The following is a 20,017-nucleotide window of genomic DNA, read 5'->3' as shown; positions in this document are numbered from 1 at the left end:
TCTCTCTCAGTAAAAATAACAGGCACTGAAAAGCACAATTTAAATATAAAATACAGGAAAATGCACATTGGGTATGCACTGGTTATTTTTTTTTCAACATATTGTGGAGAAAAAAGACACCTCGGGGAAAATAAAGGGCTTGAGCCAAGGGCTCTTCTAAGTTTTTTAGTAATTCATTCAACTTCTCCTTGAGTGGAGATGGGCAGGGGTAAGGGCTAAATTTGGGGGATGTTTTTATCCTTAAAAAGAATAAAAAAGAAGCAATTTAAATTAAGACACAGGAAGAAAAAGCTTAAATAAAGAGGTTTCCTCCAAAAGTTGGTTTATTTTGAACAAAAACGTATTTTAAAAGGCTTTAAAAGGCTTAATGCCATTTCCACGAACAAGGCCTTGGACAAACCCCATGAAGGAAACATTGCCAAGCTAATTAATTATTTAAGCAATTAGCACAAACCCTGCCATAACAAACACTTGTTTATTTAGGGCTTCCTTGCCCTGTACGAACACACGATGCTTTGACAAATGCCACCCTCATGCAACGCAGCTTTACCCAAGCGTAGTGTTCATGATTTAATTTAAGTATTAAGTTATTAAATTGACAGAAAGTTTACAGCTCCACATCCTATTCATTCTGAAAGTTACGGACCACAGAATCCACTCTTTTCCTCATAAATTATTCACAAAAGCACCTTCCCTCCCCGCCCTAAGACCAGGCACGGACATTCCCCCAAACAAGCAAAAATGGGTGTCAAACTCGGGTTATTGAAGTGGTATTTGCTGTCCCCTCAGGGCTGGAAGGGCTGCAGAGGATGTGAGTCCCAGTGGCACTCAGGGAGGAGAGAGAAGGGATCTCCGGGCTGCTCAGCCGGACCTGCACAGCACAGGGTGTGCAGTCAAGGTGAGCGGGGATGGGGGAAAGCAGAGGTGCAGCGGTGACGGGTGGGTGTCCAGGGGACGTGCAGGACCTGGTGAGGTGGCACAGCACTCTGAGCTGGGCTGTGCCAGCCCGGGGACAACACGGAATGCTGTCTCCATCCCAAGCCAGCCGGTGTTCCTGGCACCCCGGGCTGGCAGGGTGCTGTGGGGAGCAGGTCAGCAGCCAGAACAGACCCAAACAAAGGAGCGTGCGGCGTGCAGGAGGGAGGGAATTCCAGCTGGGAATCCTCACCCCCAGCCCACACGGAGACACACCCGGGCTCTGAGATCACTCTGCAACCCGCGCCTCACGGACTCCAAGAAGTCACAGGATGACCTCCAAAAAGAGGCGTCTGCTGGGCACACGGAGACCTGATCTCTGTGGAAAGTTGAAATTTCTTTCCCGCGCTGTGCTAAAACGCCCCAGACCCACCCCAGCCCCGGCTCTGCGGCGGGAGGAGCGGGGCAGCGGAGGCGGGGCTGTCACTGGCAGTGCAGCAGCTCTTCCCAGCGGATGGGCTGCGAAAACACCTCCCGCTCCAGCCACAGCTCGTAGGAGTAGTGGAAGTCCTCGGGCAGCTCCAGGCGCTGGCCCAGCACGCTCTGCAGGCAGTTGTCCACCGGGGCGAACTCCGAGTCCTGCGGCTTGTCGTACCTGCGGCTGTTGAAGGCTTCGATGTTGGCCCTCAGCGTGCATTCCTCAGCCTGGAAATCCCACGGCCTGGCGTCGATGTCTGCAGGGCAGGAGGAGCGACACAAAATAGCGTGGGAAGGAAACACCGCTCTGACAAGGTTTGAGCAACAGAAAGGCTGCAGGTTTCACGTGAATTAACCAGTCACTCTTAATTATTATTACTCCTAACCAAATCCCGTTATGTGTGCATTTTCACTTAAGATATCCATAAAAATATAATTATTCCTGCATTAAGAACTATTTAGGATATCCCATAAAAATGTAATTATTCCTGCATTAAGGACTCTCTATAATTACGGAGCCCTGCTTTTTTCACAAAGACCCCACCACTTTTACTAAAAACCTCCACTGACCACTGAAGCAGGGGTGAAGATTTAAAACATTTAAAACCCGGTGAGCTTATTAGGAGCTCCTAACCACAAATATTTTAAAATTTGGGCAAATGTCGCTACGAATGGTATTGAAAAGCTGCAATAACCATGACATTATGTCATATGAAAAGAATCCCAGTGTTTTCAAAGCTGGCTTTCCCGAGCTCTAAATCTGACGGTGCAGGATGGTGAAACTTCTGGAAGAAATGCCCAGCAGTGACAACAACTGTAGAGGTTTGGGGCCAAGGCAAGTGGAGCAGTTTGCAGAGGGACGGGGCAGCACTCACCGTTGCCGTAGGCCCAGTCGTCGTTCATGCGGTGCCGCACCTTCTGGTAGATGGCAGACATGGTCTTCATGTTGCTCTTCCTCCACTGGCGCCCCAGGTACTTGGTCTGGATCTTCAGCAGCTTGAGCACGTAGAGCTGCATCATGGCCTGCTTCACCTTCAGAGCCCGCTTCAGGATCGGGGCTGATTTAAACACCACCAGCATCTGCCAGGAAAGCAGCACCTGTCAGTGCAGGGGGCTCGGGGAGCCACACAGACAAACTCTGTCTGGGCTGATGTGGGCACCAACACCTGGGGAGCCACACAAACAAACCCTGTCTGGGCTGATGTGGGCACCAACACCTGGGAGCCACACAAACAAACTCTGTCTGGGCTGATGTGGGCACCAACACCTGGGCCTCGTACACCACAACCCCCAGGAGGGAGAACAGGAGCGCTCAGCACAACCAACACTCTCTGCATGGGGCTGGAGGGTCACAGAAATAATGTTAATTGCAGGAGAAAAAGTATTTCTGCATTTAAGGCTCAATCTGTGAAAGAAAAAAGGGAAGGTGATGAAGAGCAGAAGCTCCAGCACTTCCACAAGGAGCCCTGAGCACATGGCCAGGCTGAACCCGCTGTGCAGAGCCAGGTTCATGCTCCAGGTGAGATGCTGGAGGGTCTCAGGGGGAGGGAACAGCCCCTTACCATTGTCCTCGAGTGTTTCCACTTGGTCAGCTTGTTGAGGATCCTCAGCAAGTTAATGCAGGAGAACAAATTCCTCCAGCAAAACTGGTTGTTGTCTCCAGCTTCCTGCAAGGGGAGAAGTGCAACCCTGACTGCAGCGTTCATCAGCACCACCACAGAGATGTCCTTAGGCAGAAATCTTAATTTTTATTGTCTGCACAAGTCTTATTTCTGAGGGCAGACAAGCAGCAGAGCTTCCTCCTCACTTGGGTTATCATCAGGAGATTCTGGGGAAGACCATTCTGAAACACTCCGATTTTAATCTGCTTTTAATTGAGAGTAGGAGCTAATAATGGGATAAATCGCATTATTCCATCATGGGAAATATATTTTGTGGTAGATTTGTATTCTTTGTTTACAGCCAGAGAGCAAATTTCAGCCTGGTAATCACCACTGCTTTTGGTAACTGTATAAATTAATTCATGCTTAGGGCACACATTTCCAGTAAAAGGAAATCACAGATCAGCACAGATGACAAATAGCAACGCTTGTATCAAGAGGGTGAGACTTTTCTGTAACAAAAACCCCTCCAGCTTAAGTGCTGCTGAGACATTGTTTTAAATATTAGGTAACTGTAAACAGCCCCAGCTCCAGCTTGTGGAAATACTGCCGATGGCACTTCGAGATTTAATTCCACCACTGCAGTAACTTGCTCCATGTTTGAACAGCTCCAAGCACAGGAGAAATGTCCCACAAAAATCCTGTTTGGGGATTAGTGCAAAACAAGGGCTGCTGAATTTATAAACCACTCACAGCCAGCTACAGCCTTCTTAACTCAGGGCAAAAACTCATCCATTCCAGGATCTGGGCACCCTTGGGAGGGGTTTGAAAGCAGATTTACCCAAAAAATCCCACCAGCACAACCCCTTGGATTTTAAGGGCAAGTGCCAGCCAGAATCAGGGAATCACTGAGGTTGGAAAAGAGCTGCAAGGCCACCGAGTCCAAGCTGTGACCAATTCCCACCTTGTCCCCAGCCCAGAGCTCTGAGTGCCACCTCCAGGGATGGGGACTCCAAAGCTCCCTGGGCAGCCCCTGCCAATGCCCCAGAGGCAGCCAGAGGTGGGATGTCACCGGAATGTCACCAGGATGTCACTGAGGTGCTTGTGGATGCTCTCTGGTGCTTTGGGGGTCCCCAGCTGCCGTGCCCCTGCAGTGTCACATTGTGCCCAGGCCTAACTTGCACTCTGTACACCAAGTCATTTCCCCAAAGATCCCAGTGGAATAAGGCAGTGTCTGTTTCTTAGGCTGGTGGATGTGTTTGTCACCAGTCTGATGCTGTCTCTACACATTCAAGGAGGGTCTTTCCATCAGATTTATGGGAGGAGGCAACAGGCCAAAGAGGCTTTAATCCCCCTTCTAAGGGCTGGGTTAAGCCCTTTGCAGACCCCTCTGGAGTGACAGGAGAGAGGAGAGGGGGACTGGCCAGGATTTGAATCCCCCAGCACCTCAGCCACTCCTAATTTACACCAGGTGGGGACAGCAGTTACCCCATAGGCCCCACCTCGGGAGACAGCAGAGCTGGACTGATCCTGTTCTCCAAACACACATCACTGTGCTCAACCCACTGCGAGCAGAATGATCTGTGACATCCTCTGAGAAATGTGTTACACTGGGATGTTAAAATCACTCATCAGAGTGGTAAAAAAAAGCTAAAACAACACATGAAGAGCTGGCTGAAGAAATATAAATACATGCACAAACATATGCCTCGAGTACCAGGGTGTGTCTAATTCCTACTAAATCCTTACTTCCATGGGTGTCCTCCCAAAGATGAACCCTTATGGCAAAATTCAAGTTGGTTTCTGCACATTTTCTAATTAAATTGCTCTTCCTTAAGGATAGCATCTGTGTCTGCTGGAGGAAAGTGAAAGCTGCTGTCCTTGAATGTGACAGCTTTCAAACTGTCCAGACCCTACTGGGAGTATTTTCCCTAAAAACGTTCAGTTTTCTCCTGCAGCCTTAAGGCAGATTGTGAGGATTACACAGGCCGTGAAACCCTCCGTGAAGTGTCACTAGATGTCCCCATCGGCCCAGGATACAGCAGAGTCTGGCAGGGCTGGATGGGGATCCAACCTTCAGCAGCCCGTGGACCTGGGGAAAATCTTTCTCTCAATGATTTTGACCTTTACACACCTAGGGAAAGCAACACAGGCCTCAGACTGCAGCAGCACCGTGAGATCCTCCCTGCCCAGACTGGATTTGCTCAGGATCCTTCTCAGTGATTTAGGGTCTCCATTCCCTGACCATTATTTCCTGTTAACTCCAAAGCTTTCCCCTGTGCTGTCCAAGTCCAGCCTCCTCTGCACTTGAATTATTGCATTTATGACCCTGCCAGCATTATCATCCTGTCTGCAGCCTGTGTATTTGCCCAGCCCATCCTCTGGAATACTTAAGGCTCCTCTCCATAGGGAATTTGGTTCATTCCTTATACTGGTATCTCACAGAACAGGAGTGCTCAGAGCAACTGAAACCTGGGAGGCAACAGCCTCTGGGTAAATTCTCTTTCAAAGCACAAGAGTCTTGTCTTGTCAGAACAAGAAGAAACAGCCTCAGACTGTGCCAGGGGAGGCTCAGGCTGGACATCAGGAAGAATTCCTCATGGAAAGGGTGGCCAGGCCTTGGCAGGGGCTGCCCAGAGAGGTTTGGAGCTCCCATCCTTGGAGGTGTCCAAGGAATTCCTGGATGTGGCACTCAGGGCTCTGAGCTGGGGACAAGGTGGTATTTGACCAAAGATTGGATTTGATGATCTTGGAGGTCTTTTCCAACCACAACAATCTTGGAATTCTGTGATTCTATTCTGTCAAAGGGAAACCCCTAAACCCAGCCATTTTTATGGGATGCCCAACACCAGCAGTGCCTCTTCCCCACTTCCCCACAGCTGACAGTGACTCAGAATAGTGATGGGAGGGATTTTCAAGCCTGGAGGGGAAAAAAAAATCTAATTTTGGAAAGGCTGGGGGCTACAGGAAAAGAAGACAGAGAACAGAAAACCCAAATCCTTCCCCATGCTGTCCCAAAGAGCAATCCTGGCCACAAAAACCCTTTCTGTGCTGCTTACCAGGCTCTCTGCTGTGAGCTCGGGCAAGTCACAGACCGTGCAGTGTGGATAATCCAGGACAGAGATGCTGCAGAAAACAGGAAAGAAGGGGCTCATTAGCAACCAATTAACATGAGAGAAATTTTTAAGGTGATCTGTATGATCATGCCCAGGAATCTGTAACATTTGTCCTGCTCTGTGCTTGAAAATGCAACAAGTGATTTGGGTGGGGAGCAATGCCATCTCCAGCACGTGGAGCAGCCGTGCTGATGGGGCTCCCTCTGGCACAGACAGCATCCAGAGGGGATCCCAGCCTCAGCCCTGCCCCAGCCCTCAGCTTAATGGAGCACGTCGATGCCTCCTGGCTCCAAAGCTCCATCCTGAGTGCATTAATGAGGACTCAAAGGGTTTGGATCCATTAAGACAGGACAGATGAGTTATTTACATGCATATTTAAAAAGGGGGAAAAAGTAAACAGAATAGATCTGAGTTCACAGGGAGGCTTCTGGTTGGCAGCAAGAAAATTCATGGTGAGTGAGTATTCAGAGTATCATGTTTTTCAAAGGCATCCAGGCCTGTGGAATTTGTAAAAGTAGTCAGTCAAATACACCCAGAACTGGAATTTACACCTCCCTGGCTCAGAGCGTCCAGCTGCACATCCCACCTGACTCACAGGTGCATATCCTGCCTGTGAAACCTCCATCCCAGAGCAGAGGAGGGAGCTGAGTGCTCCTGGGATATGTTTCCTCCTCACTTAAAAAACAGAGCACCAAAAGTGGAAATATTTACAGCAGGAGGCTCAACATATTACTTCCTTATTTTCAATGCGTGCCTCCTCGCACAGACACAACCATACCGTGCAGGAGACAGCCCAGCCTACACACGCAGCTGAAGAGCCACAAAAAGAGCATCAAAAAGGAAGAAAAAGGATCTTTTTATCATTCCAACACCCCTGGGGAGCTCCTCTCCAAACAGAGAAATCCTGCCCTGGTGAGCTGTGAAAGATCTGTGCTGTTTCAGGCCTCTGATCCATGGTGGTCCAGCCAGTGCCCTGCTCACAACAGGGCTGGTGCCTCTCTCAGATTGGCAGTAAAAAAGGCAGTGACAGCTAAGGAAAACCTGAGGGAGTCAGGAGAGCTGAATTACTGCTACAAAAAGTGGGAAAGACCTGGAAGAGCCTATCCCATCTGGCCTTGATGAAGCTGTGGCCCAGAGGTGCCCAGTAGCACTGGATGGCTCCCCAGGAGTCCACGTGAAAATGAAAACTACTTTATTTTAAAGGCTTAGCCTATTTTATTTCAGTACTATTTCAGCAGCCCAATCAGAGATTGGAATCCAGTCATCCTCATCGTGCCAAAGGGATTTGCTCCCTCCACGTATTTCTGTAGTGGACAGGACACCCCAAAGCCTTGTGAGGCCACCTGGGTCCCCCCAGGACATCAGGGCTCCCCAAGCACGAAGCCTTCCTGCCCCATCGTCTGTCCCCCACCAGTGGCTGTACCTGTTTTTGGCAGTGATGTAAGACAAGATATTCTGGTTGAAGAATTTCAGGATCAGCGGGATGCAGTTGGCAAACACCAGGTGTTGGGACACGTACTCAAACTGGAGGAGAGAAGGGAAAGGGGTCAGTGTTGGCTGGGACAGCTGGGAGCACCACCTGGGAAGGGAAACCTCTTCCCAGCCAAAAGCAAAGCACTTGGTTTGCCCCAGCCACCTCACAGACCATTCTGTCCCTGAAGTTTGCTGGGTAAGGTGCAGCTGGAAAATTCCATGTGCCCTAGAGAGGACACACACACTTCAGGGCAGTGCTCTGGGAATAGCTGCACCTCATGGCTTTTCAAAATTATATCTGTGGTAAAACAGTGTGTGGGGAAGAGGGAAGGGGCTGTAGCTATTACATGGGAAAACACAATAAATTGCTATTGCTCTCACACACTAATCCCAGTTCCCTCAGAAAGTTTGCATGGAACAATATCCCTGTTTTCCTACTTGCTTTTAATTCCTCTCTCCCTCAAAGCATTAAATGGTCTTCAAGGTCCCTTCCAACCCAAACCACTCTACAGGTCAATAATACAACAAATCTCTCTCATCCTCTAAAGATACAAACTGCAGCAAAACTCAATCCTATCCCATCCTGCCCTTCCCCATGGCTCTCCATCCACATCTCCAATTTGAGAGGGAAGGAACAGTTTGTTCTCATCTCAGCCTGGTGCCAGCTGTCAGCATTGGCACACCACAGATGACACAGCACCACAGATGACACAGCACTGGGATGTGCTGGTGAGTAACCGACCCCTCCAACCCAAACCATTCCGTGGTTCAGTGATTCCTTCATTTCAGACCTGCTGGAGTTCTCCTGGGGCTCCCTGAGACCACCTTTGTCACAGAAAGAACAAAATCACCCAGATCAGACACAATGAAAAGCAGAATCAGAGGGATGAAACCCTGCAGCTTTCTCCAGGCTCAGCAGCAGGCTGCAATAGCCCTCCTGCCTGGGGGGAAGAAAGGAGAGGAGCTGCTTTGAAGTGAGAAAAATTAACGAAGAGAAGTGGTGGTGGGGGGGAGCAGAACAAATGTAGGATTGTAAAAATGTGGGAGTTGGTTTCATTTTACCCAATCCAATACGTGGATTTATATTTATCCTCAGTTAAATATCAGTGGGTTTTGTAATGCAGAGGGATTTGCAGCGTGCTGAAAGCTTTAACAGAAAAAATTAGAAAACATTAATTGTTTGACTTGCAGAACGAGTGGAGAACTGGGCCACAGCTCATATTAGTCCTTAGGTTTTTTTAACCAAGGAAAGCCCTGGAGTGGGTGCAGTTTGATTGGTGCCATGCAGAATCACATTGGGAAAAAAAATCAGATTGCAACTATGACCCAGATCTCCTGCCTCTGTTGAAACTGGAGCCCCAAGAACCCGATCCTGCCAAAACCAGATTAGGTGACCTCGTGAGGTCCTTCCCAGCACTATTTCTGGGCACTGGAGATGACAGAGCAAAAGAGAGTCTTGCCTAATCCCCTTCCTCTTCCCCCTTCTGCCAGGGAGGCTCGTGCTCTTTCCTAAATTTAACCTGAATGGATATTCCCAGAAGTCTAAAAGCTCCTGCCACGTGAGTAGAAAAGGTGTTGTCAAAGCACAGCGGGGTTATCCCAACCTGAGAGACCCTGTACAAATCCTGCAGCTATGGAAATGTGATTTCAGCTCCTCATGGAAACTCTTCCCAGAAGTCTTCCAGGAGAGGGTTTATCAGGACCTTCAAGCCCAGCTGGGCAATGGCACCCCTTCCTCTAGGCCCACCTGGTAGATGTGGTTCAGCTTGAAGTGCTTGAGGAGCAGCAGCAGCAGCGCCGAGATGCTCTTCACGATGATCTCCTTGTGCCTGTTCACGTCGATGCCCAGCTTCATGCTCTGCAGGACGGTGATGCTGGGGGGAGGGAAAGCAGCACCGTGGCTGTGGCAGCAGGGAGCCCAAGGCACTGTGGAGTTCTTCTTCCTCTAGATGAGCTCGACAAAACCAAGCACCTTCGCTCCCCCCGGGACTCCCATTTCCACCCATCCCACCTGGTGATGCCAAAATGCATTCAAAAAAGGTGGCTTGCCCTCCACCAGGCATCCTGGCGGAGCGGTAGGGAGGACACCTCCTACATGCTGACAAATCATTATGATTTGGGTCAATTAGTAGGATTTTATCATTTTTGCCACTTAGCTTGGAGTGGCTACACTCAAATCATCGCAGCATCACTTCCTTGGCTTTCACAGCTCTGCGCTGGGGCCAGCTGTAATTCACACCTACCCAAACAGATACCCAAATCTGGAGCCCTCCAAACCTATTGGCTCTCCTGCTTGGTGCAAGACTTGGTGGCAAGGCTGGGATGGCCCGTGGCCACCTGGTGAGGGACTTACGGCATCTCTTCAGGCAACACGTCTGCCAGGATATTGATGGAGTCAGTCTTGGCCTTGGAGGTGGGCGCAGCAGCCAGGAGGATCTTCAGCAAAGCGATCTGCAGGAGAAGGCAGGCGTGGGGGGATGGCCCAGGAAAGGGAATTCCTTCCTTCTCCTTCTTTTGCCAAAACTGGACAGCTCCAAGCCAACTCTACAGGGTTTCACCAGGCCACACTCAACCGCTGACAGACAGGACAAGTGTGGGGAGCTCAGCAGCTCTGTTGGATCCTTAACCTAAGGCATCACATGAGCCTGAGCTCTGGCAGGGAGGGTAAAACAGCGCACGGAACACCTGGAGTTTAAATGCACTTAAATCTCTGTCTCTCCCTACAGAGCCCATGTAACCCAATCAGCATCTCAGAATCCTCTGAATCCCTCCTCTTGGACTGTACTTTCCTCCCAACTCTGCCCAGGATTCCCACCAAAATCTCACCATCCAGGTCCTGAACCCCCTCCCATGCTGAGCTCTGCAGCTCCTGGACTGGCACCATTCCCTACTCCAGAGCTCTTCCTTCCTTTCAAGGAACGGGGCTTACCATGTACTGGGGGAGATTGTACAACATTGCTCGATACAACACCTCACAAGGGGTTTCTTGGACTTCCTCTTCTCCCTAGGGCAGAGAGACATTAAAAACAAAGGAAAATGAAGTAAAAATAAGCATGGATTTACACTGACACCTTGGAAGCCTCCCATCTTCTCTCTGGTGATGGGGTGAAGCAACTTTCCTTCTTACCAGAGACATGGGGCACTTCTCTAGCTCCTCCTCATTCTTGATCTGGACATCTGAGATGGAAACGTACTTGTGCTGGCAAAACAGACAGACAGAGGCAGAGCAGTGTCACAGCTGAAGGAGGAAACACGGCCAGCAAGGGTCACAGCAGTACCCCAGTGAGGTGCACAGGTCACAGCAGAGCCACGGGCAACTCATCCCTGAGTGGGACATCCCTGGAGCCCCTCACACCTCCTGCCTTGGGTTACTTCCACCTGCTCCTTCCAGGAGCTCTCTGTAAGGAATTAGAGGGACCATCCCCTCCAAAAGACAACCCAGAGCCTGGATAGGGTCAGGTGGCCTCTGGAGGGGTCTCATTCCCCACAGAGCACAGCAGGAGCTGAGGCTGGCTGTGCTTCCCTCTGGGAACAGCACCAGTTTGGGAATGTATGTCCAACCCAGCTCTGAAAGTCTGTCACCTTCAAAACACACAGCAGGCACTCACCAGGAAGCAGGAATGCTACACCTTGGATAAAGGGAAAGTAAAAATGCTGGAGTGGCTACTTGAGGACTCAGTTTTAAATTTTTTGCCTCAATTCCTGCAAGAAGCTCCAAAAGCTTTTTCTGAGGCACACAACTTTTTACTCCCTGCAGTAACAGTGTTTCAGGGAGGGTGGCCAGGAGGATCCACGTGGTGGATATCCCATGCCATGCATGGAGCCACCATCTCACCTGCTTCAGGGTCTTCACGCTTTCATGGATCGGCCGCGGGAGCCCTATCAGGGTTTCGGTGTCCCTGGGGGAGAGGAAAGAAGGTCAGTACTGGGAAGGAGATCCACGCTCGAACATTTCCATGTCACAACAGGAAAAAGAGGGAGCCTGGAGTCTGCTGAATGCATCCCAGATGGGTCAGGAATTGGGAGAGGTGTTGGCCTGAGCTCCCACCTCCTCCCCATCATGCCTGCACGAGACAGGAGAGACACTGAGGTGGAGAACTGGGGTGCAATCAGATTGAATCAGAATTTGGGTGAAATCAGATGACATCAGAAATAGGGTGGAGCCAGTCTGAGCCCAGCACTGCCCCTACAAATGAATGTACTCTGCTGGGCCTGTCCCAGGATGACTCTGCACCCGCAGCTCGATTTATTCACAAACTGGATAATTTGCTGTGGGCATCAAACTGTCTCAGCTGCCTTTCACATCAAACCAACTCCTGGCTTGGGCCAGCGGTCACTTATTCTGGTCTGGGTCTGATTTTTAATAGAAAGAGGTCCCTGGGGACCAGTGTTTCCAAGAACATGCTTTTCTAGCACTGCTTTCATTGCTCTAGCTCTGGCAAAGCCAGCACTGCCTCATCCTGAGCATGTCTTGAGCTGGGAAAACCTGAGCTTTGTGCACACCTCCCACCATTTAACCCCCACTGATGGAGGCTACAGGGCAGATTTGTGGATGAAACACTCACTGTCCCAGCGTGAATCCAATGAATTTGTTCCTGCTTGCTTCCAGGAAATGCTCGATGTCTTTCTGTCTGATGGAGCAGCAGAGAGACAGAAACAAGGAGAAGGTTGGAAAACAGCCACGTACAAGATCACAACCTCAGACTGATTCCTAGAGATCTCAACAGCAGTGGACAAAAACCACCTTTGCTCTCCCTGGCTAGGGGCAATGAGGACCTAAACCATTTGTATTTGCTGTGCAACTCCACGGGAACGTGCGAGTAAACGGGGAGGAGTTTCTGCAACCAGCACCTTTGTATCCACCTCCTGTGCTCCTCACACACGTCTCCAAGGAGCATCTGCTGGCTCTGAGAGAACAAATGCTGTCTCCACGGTCTGTCAGAGCACACGCTGCTCCGACAGCAAGCTGACATCTTGTCCACCTTGGGCATCTTTCATGGGAACTGCTGGGCAGCTCTGCACTACAAGCAGGACATGAGCTGTGAGCCAAGGCTCTCCTGGACAGAAAGGAATCCAGCTGGATCTCCAGCCAGCAGCCGAGGAAAGCAGCAGCCATTGGATTTCAAAGCTGGGAGCGTTAAGTGACGTGGAGCACCACAGTACCACCATGGAGATCCATGTGGGAAGCCAATTCCTGCTGTGTTTCTGCCAGGAATGCTCTGGACAGACAGACTTAACCCTGTCACTGCTCCCATCTCAAAAATATCTATTTGCTCCTGTGTTTTAAAGATATTGGATTAAATCCAGGCTTGGGAAAAATAGCAAAAAGCCTCACAGGGATCAGAGGGAAAGGTTCTCACCCTCTTTTCCTAACGTTCCCTCATTTCATGTGTGGATAGCTGCCTTAGGAAGGAAAGGCACCAACTCCTTCATCCTTAGATGTTTTTCTTTGCCACTAAAAAAGGCTTCACCTGGCAACACTGGGTCCTACTCACCCCACAAGGTGTCATTACCCAGCTGCCAAGATGATTAGTCAAGGACTTTGTGCTACCAAGATCCACTGGGACCTGGCTGGGAAAGCTGACCCTGCTCCCACAGAGCCCCAGCACAGCCTCCTTCCCAGTACAACCTGGGATATCCAGGATTGCCACTACTGGGCAATAAGGTGGTTTGCCCATTTATTGGTTTGGGCTGGGTTTAACTGAGCTCTTCCCCAGACTTTACACACCGAACATGGCAAGTGGCCAATCCAGAAAGGACCAACAAAAAAGAGAAGTGGAGTCACTTCAGTTCAACCTGCCAGAGGCCAAAACACTTCCCAAAAAACTGCAATGGACTCCAGGACAGGTAGGACTGGGGAGGAGGGCAGTGCCCCCAGGTGGCTTTACCTGACTTTGGGGGCCCAGGGGAGCCCCTTGGGGAAGGACACCCTCTCGATGGGCAGGCGCTGAGCCGGCATGGCGGGGATGAGCGCGTCCCGCTCCACCAGGTCCAGCTCCCCCTCCATGCCGCCGTCCACCTCGTCGTTCTCCTCTTCATCCACCCCTCCTTCGTCGTTCTTGAAGGGATCCCTCTCGTTGTAGATATCCAAACTGTCTTGCTTCATCAGGGGCTGCAGCAGCAGGGGAAGGAAACATTCAAGTCACTTGAAGGATTTTATTTCCCTCTCAGGTGCTGGCACCAGATCTCTCTGTCCTGAAAGGATCATGCTCTCAGATGTTCCTCAGGTATGGATTTCCCTCCTATCTGTTGCCACCAAAGCCTGCACAAGAATAATTCCTTCTGTACCCCTAACCTTCCTGCTCTAGGAGGTGCAACCCCATTTTCCACCTTAACTTTTGGGGTTTCCATCTGACATCTCTTCCTTAGCAAAAGGATTTCCATCCTCAGAACACAACACAGCAACTCCAAGAGCAGAGCTAAAAAAAGAACTTGCTGTGAGCAGTTTGCTCCGTGGTGCTTATCAGCCCTTTGCCATAAGGTCAGGATGTCCTCTGGCTTCCTCTGGATCGAACACCCCATGGGGCTGATTTGTTGCAGTTGAAATTGGTGGGTGAGAAACTTGAACCATGTGTACTGAGAGCCCAGAATGCCCCCAGCCCTGGGCTGGTCCCCCAGCATGGGCAGCAGAGAGGGGGGGGATCCTGCCACTGTGCTCAGGTGAGACCCCAGCTGCAGAGCTGCCCCAGCCCTGGGGACACAGCAGCAGCACCTGGAGCTGCTGGAGAGAGCCCAGAGGAGGCCCCGGAGCTGCTCCAGGGCTGCAGCCCCTCAGTTCCCAGGGATCCAGGCTGGGAGAGCTGGGAATGCTCCCCTGGAGGAGGGAAGGACCCAGGGAGAGCTTCCAGCACATTCCAGCGCCTGAAGGAGCTCCAGGCAGAGGGACTGGGGACAAGGCCTGCAGGGACAGCACCCAGGGAATGGCTCCCACTGCCAGAGGGCAGGCATGGATGGGATCTTGGCAATGAGGAATTCCTGGCTGGGAGGGTGGGGAGAGGCTGGGCTGGAATTGCCAGAGCAGCTGTGGCTGTCCCTGGATCCCTGGCAGTGTCCAAGGCCAGCTTGGCTGGAGCTGTGAGAAACCCGATCTGATGGAAGGTGTCATTTGGAACTGGATGGTCCTTAAGGTCCCTTCCAACCCAAACAATTCTGTAAGCCTAGAACTGGAAAACACCGGAGCACCTGTGGGGAAAGGGAGCCGTAACCACGAGCGCTCCTGGCTCCTCCTGCCGGTGCCCGCTGGAAACCTCTCCCGGCCCGGGAGCACGCTCCCGCCCTCAGCTCTCACCCTGCGGCTGCGGTGGCCCCGCTTCTGCTGCTGCTGCTGCTGCGGCTGCTGCTGCTGCTGCTCCACGAGCTCGATGGCGTAGGTGGGCGGGGAGGCCGCACGCATCCCCCGCACCACCTGGATGCTGTCCTCGGGCAGCGGCGGCAGCCCCAGCTCCTCCCGCCGCCGCACCTTCATGGCCTGCAGCGCCTCGAACCCGCCCAGCGTGAACTGGGGACAGAGAGGGGAGAGCACGGAGCACGCACGGAGCACCCACGGAGCACACAGCCCTCCCGGGCAGCTCCCAGCTGGGGGCCATCAACCGGCAGAGCCGAGGTGAAGGCACCAGGACACTCCTTCGTTCTCCAGATTCCTCCCTCACCCCATATCCTCAGCCCCCTCATCCCAGAAGGAACTGTATCCTTGTGTCAGCTCCCGGTGCCATCCTAAATAACGCCATCATGGTGGGGAACATTCAGGCTGCAGCAGCGCTGTTCCTGAATAAAAGTTTCTGGAGCAAGGGAGGGTTTGCACTCACCAGCAGCACCTTCCAGAGCAGGAGCAGGACCTTCTTCATGGGGAAGTGTGGAGCGTGGCCGCTGCAGAACTTGGTCACCATCGTGAAGAGCAGCAGAGCAAAGGGCTCCTCAGTGTGCACAGGGAAACCTGTGCAGAAGGGACCGGGACTGGGTCAGAGCTGATCCCTATCCCTGAGCTCTCCCCGCTGGTCCAGCAGCACACAGGGACCTCCAGAGGGCACAGTGAACTTTGGGGCTCACTCAGCTCCATCCTGAAGGTCTCCCGGCAGGTTTTCCACTCGGGGGGATCCGTCTCCTGCTCCACGCGGATGTTCTCCACCATCAGGTACATGACACTGAGCAGGACCCTGCCAGGACAGCACAGCAGGCTGCTGTCAGGCCACTGTGTCCCCAGAGGCTGTCCCCCACCCCTCCCAGCAGCGAGGGTACCTGAGCTCCGTGCTGTCGGCCAGGGAGATGGCCGGCTTCCGCAGGGCGCTGCTGCAGGCCTGGCTGTTCCTGCGGGAGAGGGGTGAGCTCAGCCAGCCCCTGGGAATGCCACACCGGGACTGTGACACGGCTCTGGCACCTCCCCAGCAGGAGGAGGAGGGTGGGGACAAAGAGGATGAAGAGGGGGGTGAGGAGGATTGAAGAAGAGTGCAAGAAGGATGGGGTGAAAGAAGATGAAGAGGAGGAGGATGAGGAGAAAAGGGTGAGGAAGATAGGGAGAAGAAACATGAAAAGGAGGAAGGTGAGAAGGGTGAGGAGAAAGATGATGAGGAGGAAGAGGATGAAAAGAAAGAAGATGAAGAGGAAGAGGCTGAGGAGGTGAGAAAGAAGATGAAAAGGAGGAAGGTGAGAGGATGAGGAGAAAGTGGAGGTAGAAGAGGAAGAGGAGGATGGAAGAAGAAGAGGAAAGTGGGGAGGAAGAAGATGAAGAGGAGAGTAAATTGAATAGAAGAAAAGGAGAGAATGCAGATCAGAGAATCACAGAATCACTTTCATTGGGAAAGACCTCCAAGGTCATCGAGTCCAAGAAGTGGAGGAGTGAGAAGAAAGAATGAAGTGAAGAGGACAAGGAGGGAGAGGTGGGCGAGGGCAGCGCAGTCCTCTCACTCAATCTCCATGTTGAGAAGCTCCAGGAAGGCAGAGAAGGTGCCCAGCTGGTACAGGAGGAAGCTGTTGTGCCGAGACCAGTGGAGGACATCACCTTCATTATCACAGTCCCCAAAGACACCTGGAGAGGCCCCAGAGAGAAACACTGGTGAGGGAGGACCAGCCTTTGAACCCCTGGAGTCCACAGGACCACCCCAGGCAGGAGCTTCACTGCACCAGCCCGGCACAAGCCTGAGAAAGGCTTCTCCCAAACCCCACGGCAGCGGATCCGAGGCCACATCGGGCCAGGAGTGGCGTGTGTCCTTACCCTGTGCCAGGTACAGGATGGCCCGTGCCACTCGGAGCCTCTTGTCCCTGTTGACCACCTCCAGCCCATCCAGCAGGCGCATGACGTAGGCCTTCTGCTGAGCCCTGGCCAGCTCCAGCCACCTCCTGCCCGGCACTGGAAAAGGGACACGAGTCCAGCCAGCTGCTTCCCTGGGGGGCTGCTCTTGCCCCAGGCCAGGGGTGCTGAGCCCAGGGCTGGTACCTTGAGTGTGAAAATCCTCCTCAAAGCATCTCCTGTTGTGGCTCAGCTCAGGCTCCTCGGTGTAGCTGTACAGCTCTGATGGAAACAGGGATCAGCAGGGACATGGAGGGGCTTCACCCTCCTCCTCATTCCCAAATTCCTTGGGAAGCATGCCTGTGCACCCAGGCAGACACGGGACAGAGATCTAAACTGGTGCCTGAGCCCTCCTGCAGCTCCAAGGGCACCTTGAGGCCACCCAATGCCACCAAACTCATCCCCTTCATCCCCCAGCTCCTGCTCCAGCTGCACTTCCAGTTTCATTGGGGTTTTTGAGGGGACATTTTGAGTCTTACTTAAGCAGTTTGGGAATGAAGGGAATGCAGGAACACCCAGGCAGGACCTGCACTGGTCCCACATCCAGCAACTCAGACATTTTGGGTCCTGCAAATGGGGGCTGGACTTGGACTGACATGATGTTGCACCTGCTCTTTGTAATTCCTGCCTGTTCCTGTAGGATTCCTACCTGTTCCCACAGAATCCCTACAGTCCCGAGGGGCTGAGCAGCACCACGGAGGACTGAGGTGATCCTGCAGGGAAGGAGGAAGGATCCCTTGCAGAGGAAATGTGTTTTTGCCAGGCCAGCGTGTGCAGCCGAGATACACCGAGCTAAAAATAACCCCATTTTCTCCGGACACGCTGGGGAGCGGGGTTAGGGAGCAGAGGCAGCTGGAGCGGCCGCACAGCGGGAACGCGGGGACAAGGACAGACCCGCCTGATAGAGGCTGGGTGACACCTCCCGCCCGGGCTCTGTCACCGGACACCCCGCCCTCCCGCCACCCCGGCGCTGTGCCCTGGTAACGGGAGCGCGGGGCAATCCCCGTGTCCCCACGCGTCCCTGCTGCGTCCCCAGGGAGCGAGCGGCTCTCTAATAATAAACCCCGCTCGCTCTGTTACTGCAGGGACGGCACCGCTCCGTGTCCATCCCCCATCCCGGCGGGGTTTTCATTTTCCCTGCCTGCCGGGCACCTGCAAATAACAATGCAGCACCCAAAACCTGCTTCACCTGCCAGCTCAGCGCCGTGGCCGTCGGCATCCCCGTACTCGAATTCCAGGTTGGGACAATCCACGGAGCCCTGCGGAGAGCGGGATGGGGTTAGGAGGGGGCTGGCACATCCCTGGGGATATTTTGGGCTGCGGGATGGCTGCCAGCACTCGCAGCCTTTGCGCCAAAGCTGCTCCAGCCGCCGGAGCAGCGACTCGCAGGGATGGGTCTCCCGGGCTGGAGCGGGGAGTCCGTGCGGGGCCGCTCAAAAGACGGCGGAAATGTGGAAGCCGTGTGTAAAAACAGCATTTCTCAAATCCCAGCAAAGCAAAGGCCCGACACAAAATGCCGGGGAATGTTTGATGCATTTCAGAGCCCTGCACGCCCTAAAAACAAACCCCGGGGCTGGTTCAAAGCAAAAGCCCGCGGGAGGATGCTGCGGATGCCTGAGCTCCGTCCCCAGCACCGCAGATCTGACAGCTCTCGGGGCCGCGCTTTGCCTTTCTGGTCTCCCCCTCCTCCCCTGCGGATGAGGAACTGGAGCATGAAACTTCGCCGGAGGATTCCGGCGGGGCAGCGAGCAGGCAGCCGCAGCCAGACGACCCAAGGCCGGCACCGCGCCGCCCTGCCCCGGGTAAGGGAACACATGAATGGGTAATCAACGAAATTAACATAATTCCCAATTCCGAGTCTCGGCATCCCTCCTCGGCAGCCGGCCTGGATCTGATGCGCGTCGTGGCGATTAATATTGATGAGCCAGGAGTCCGCGCGGCTCCGGGATGAGCCCGACTGGCTCGGGAGGGTTCTCAGCTGGGTTCTCAGCCCATCGCCGCAGCCCCGCCGGCGGCGCGGCTCGGGCGCTCCGAGCCGGGCAGGAATTCGGCGGAGCGCGTGCAGCCCTAATCCGCTTTGAAAGACCGAGCCAGGGGAGCAAAGCAAAGCCCAAATTCACGAGTTAGGGACGCGACTTGGACACCGTTCCCAGGGACCCTTTTGGGGTCAGGGAGCCCCAAAGGTGGTTTTAGGGTGGCCGGGAATAGCAGATCCCAGTGGGATCCTGGTGACCCGATCCCGGCCCTGCTCTCGCAGCCTGGCACTGACGAAGCCGCACGGGCGCAGCTGGGGCAGGGCAGCCCAGCGGGGTTTGGTGGCTCCCCCGTGCCCCGGGGTTAGCGGGGCAGGAGGGGGGAAGGGGCTGGAGGGGACAGCGGCGCCCGGACCTTGGTGAGGGGCGAAGGGGAACCTGCAGAGTGTGGGGGAGCCCAGGGCCCGGGTGGGTCCCCAAAACCCTGCTGCCGGCTCTGGGCGTGGGGCTGGGAGGTGCCAGCACCCCAAAACTCTGCAGCTGGGTCTGGGAGTGCCGCGGAGCGCCCCTGGGCTCCCCGCTCCGGGCTGGGCATCGCAAGACGCTGAAGCCACCCCCGCAGGACCCCTAAAGCGTCCAGTTTGGGGTAGGGAACACCCCCAAGACCGGGAGCTCCCCCAGTCCTGGATAAGGCTCCTTCCGCAGGGACCCCCTATGCCACAGCAGGTCCCGGCGGAGCCCGGGGGGCGCCTGCACCGAGCTCCGCGCTCTTACCTCGGACTCCTTGCGCTGGCTCCTGAAGAGCTCCCGGCCCTTGGGCTGTGGCTGTGGCTGGAGCTGTGGCTGTGGTTGTGGCTGTGGTTGTGGCTGGGGCTGTCCCGAGCGGGCCCTACCCGGGCCCGGGGCTCCGCCGCCTCCCGCCGCCTCCATCCCGCGGCCGCCGCCAGCACGTGGGGGCCGGGCCCCGCCACGCCCCGCCACGCCCATTGGTCCGCCGGGATCAGGGGCGTGGCCTCAGGACACACCCCCGCCTCGCCATTGGTCTGAAGCGGGATGGGGCGGGGCCGGGGTAACGGCGGAGGGAGTCGGGGGGAACCCGGGGGTCCCTCGGGATGGGGGGGCTGGGGACACGGGGGGGGACGGGCTTGAGGGGACAGGGGGGGTCCCTGGGGTGCTGGG

General features: G+C 54.0%; 1 protein-coding gene across 1 annotated transcript; it reads right to left on the bottom strand.

The window, feature by feature from the left end:
- Positions 1 to 317: 317 nt before the first annotated feature.
- Positions 318 to 19,776, bottom strand: STRIP2 (striatin interacting protein 2). Its single transcript, XM_084206719.1, has 21 exons — positions 19,613 to 19,776; positions 18,055 to 18,124; positions 17,013 to 17,087; positions 16,791 to 16,925; positions 16,484 to 16,604; positions 15,818 to 15,886; positions 15,629 to 15,735; positions 15,388 to 15,515; positions 14,871 to 15,080; positions 13,471 to 13,694; positions 12,148 to 12,213; positions 11,418 to 11,481; positions 10,710 to 10,781; positions 10,512 to 10,586; positions 9,936 to 10,033; positions 9,330 to 9,456; positions 7,533 to 7,633; positions 6,053 to 6,119; positions 2,955 to 3,059; positions 2,268 to 2,472; positions 318 to 1,649 (listed from the first exon to the last, which is right to left on the bottom strand). Exons 1-21 carry the CDS (start codon positions 19,766 to 19,768, stop codon positions 1,399 to 1,401), a joined length of 2,526 nt encoding a protein of 841 aa, XP_084062845.1. The 5' UTR covers positions 19,769 to 19,776; the 3' UTR covers positions 318 to 1,398.
- Positions 19,777 to 20,017: the final 241 nt, after the last annotated feature.

This window comes from Fringilla coelebs (assembly GCF_963513975.1).
Source record: "Fringilla coelebs genome assembly, chromosome: 5".
Lineage (NCBI taxonomy): Eukaryota > Metazoa > Chordata > Aves > Passeriformes > Fringillidae > Fringilla > Fringilla coelebs.
This window is presented reverse-complemented; position numbering and strand designations above follow the sequence as displayed.

Coding starts and splice junctions, on each gene's coding strand:
- STRIP2 (XM_084206719.1), bottom strand. CDS start 19,768: ATGGAGGCGGCGGGAGGCGGCGGAGCCCCGGGCCCGGGTAGGGCCCGC. Junction 10,782..11,417: donor GCGTGAAGACCCTGAAGCAG/GTGAGATGGTGG, acceptor CTGTTTTGCCAG/CACAAGTACGTTTCCATCTC. Junction 3,060..6,052: donor AGCTCACAGCAGAGAGCCTG/GTAAGCAGCACA, acceptor CTCCCCTTGCAG/GAAGCTGGAGACAACAACCA.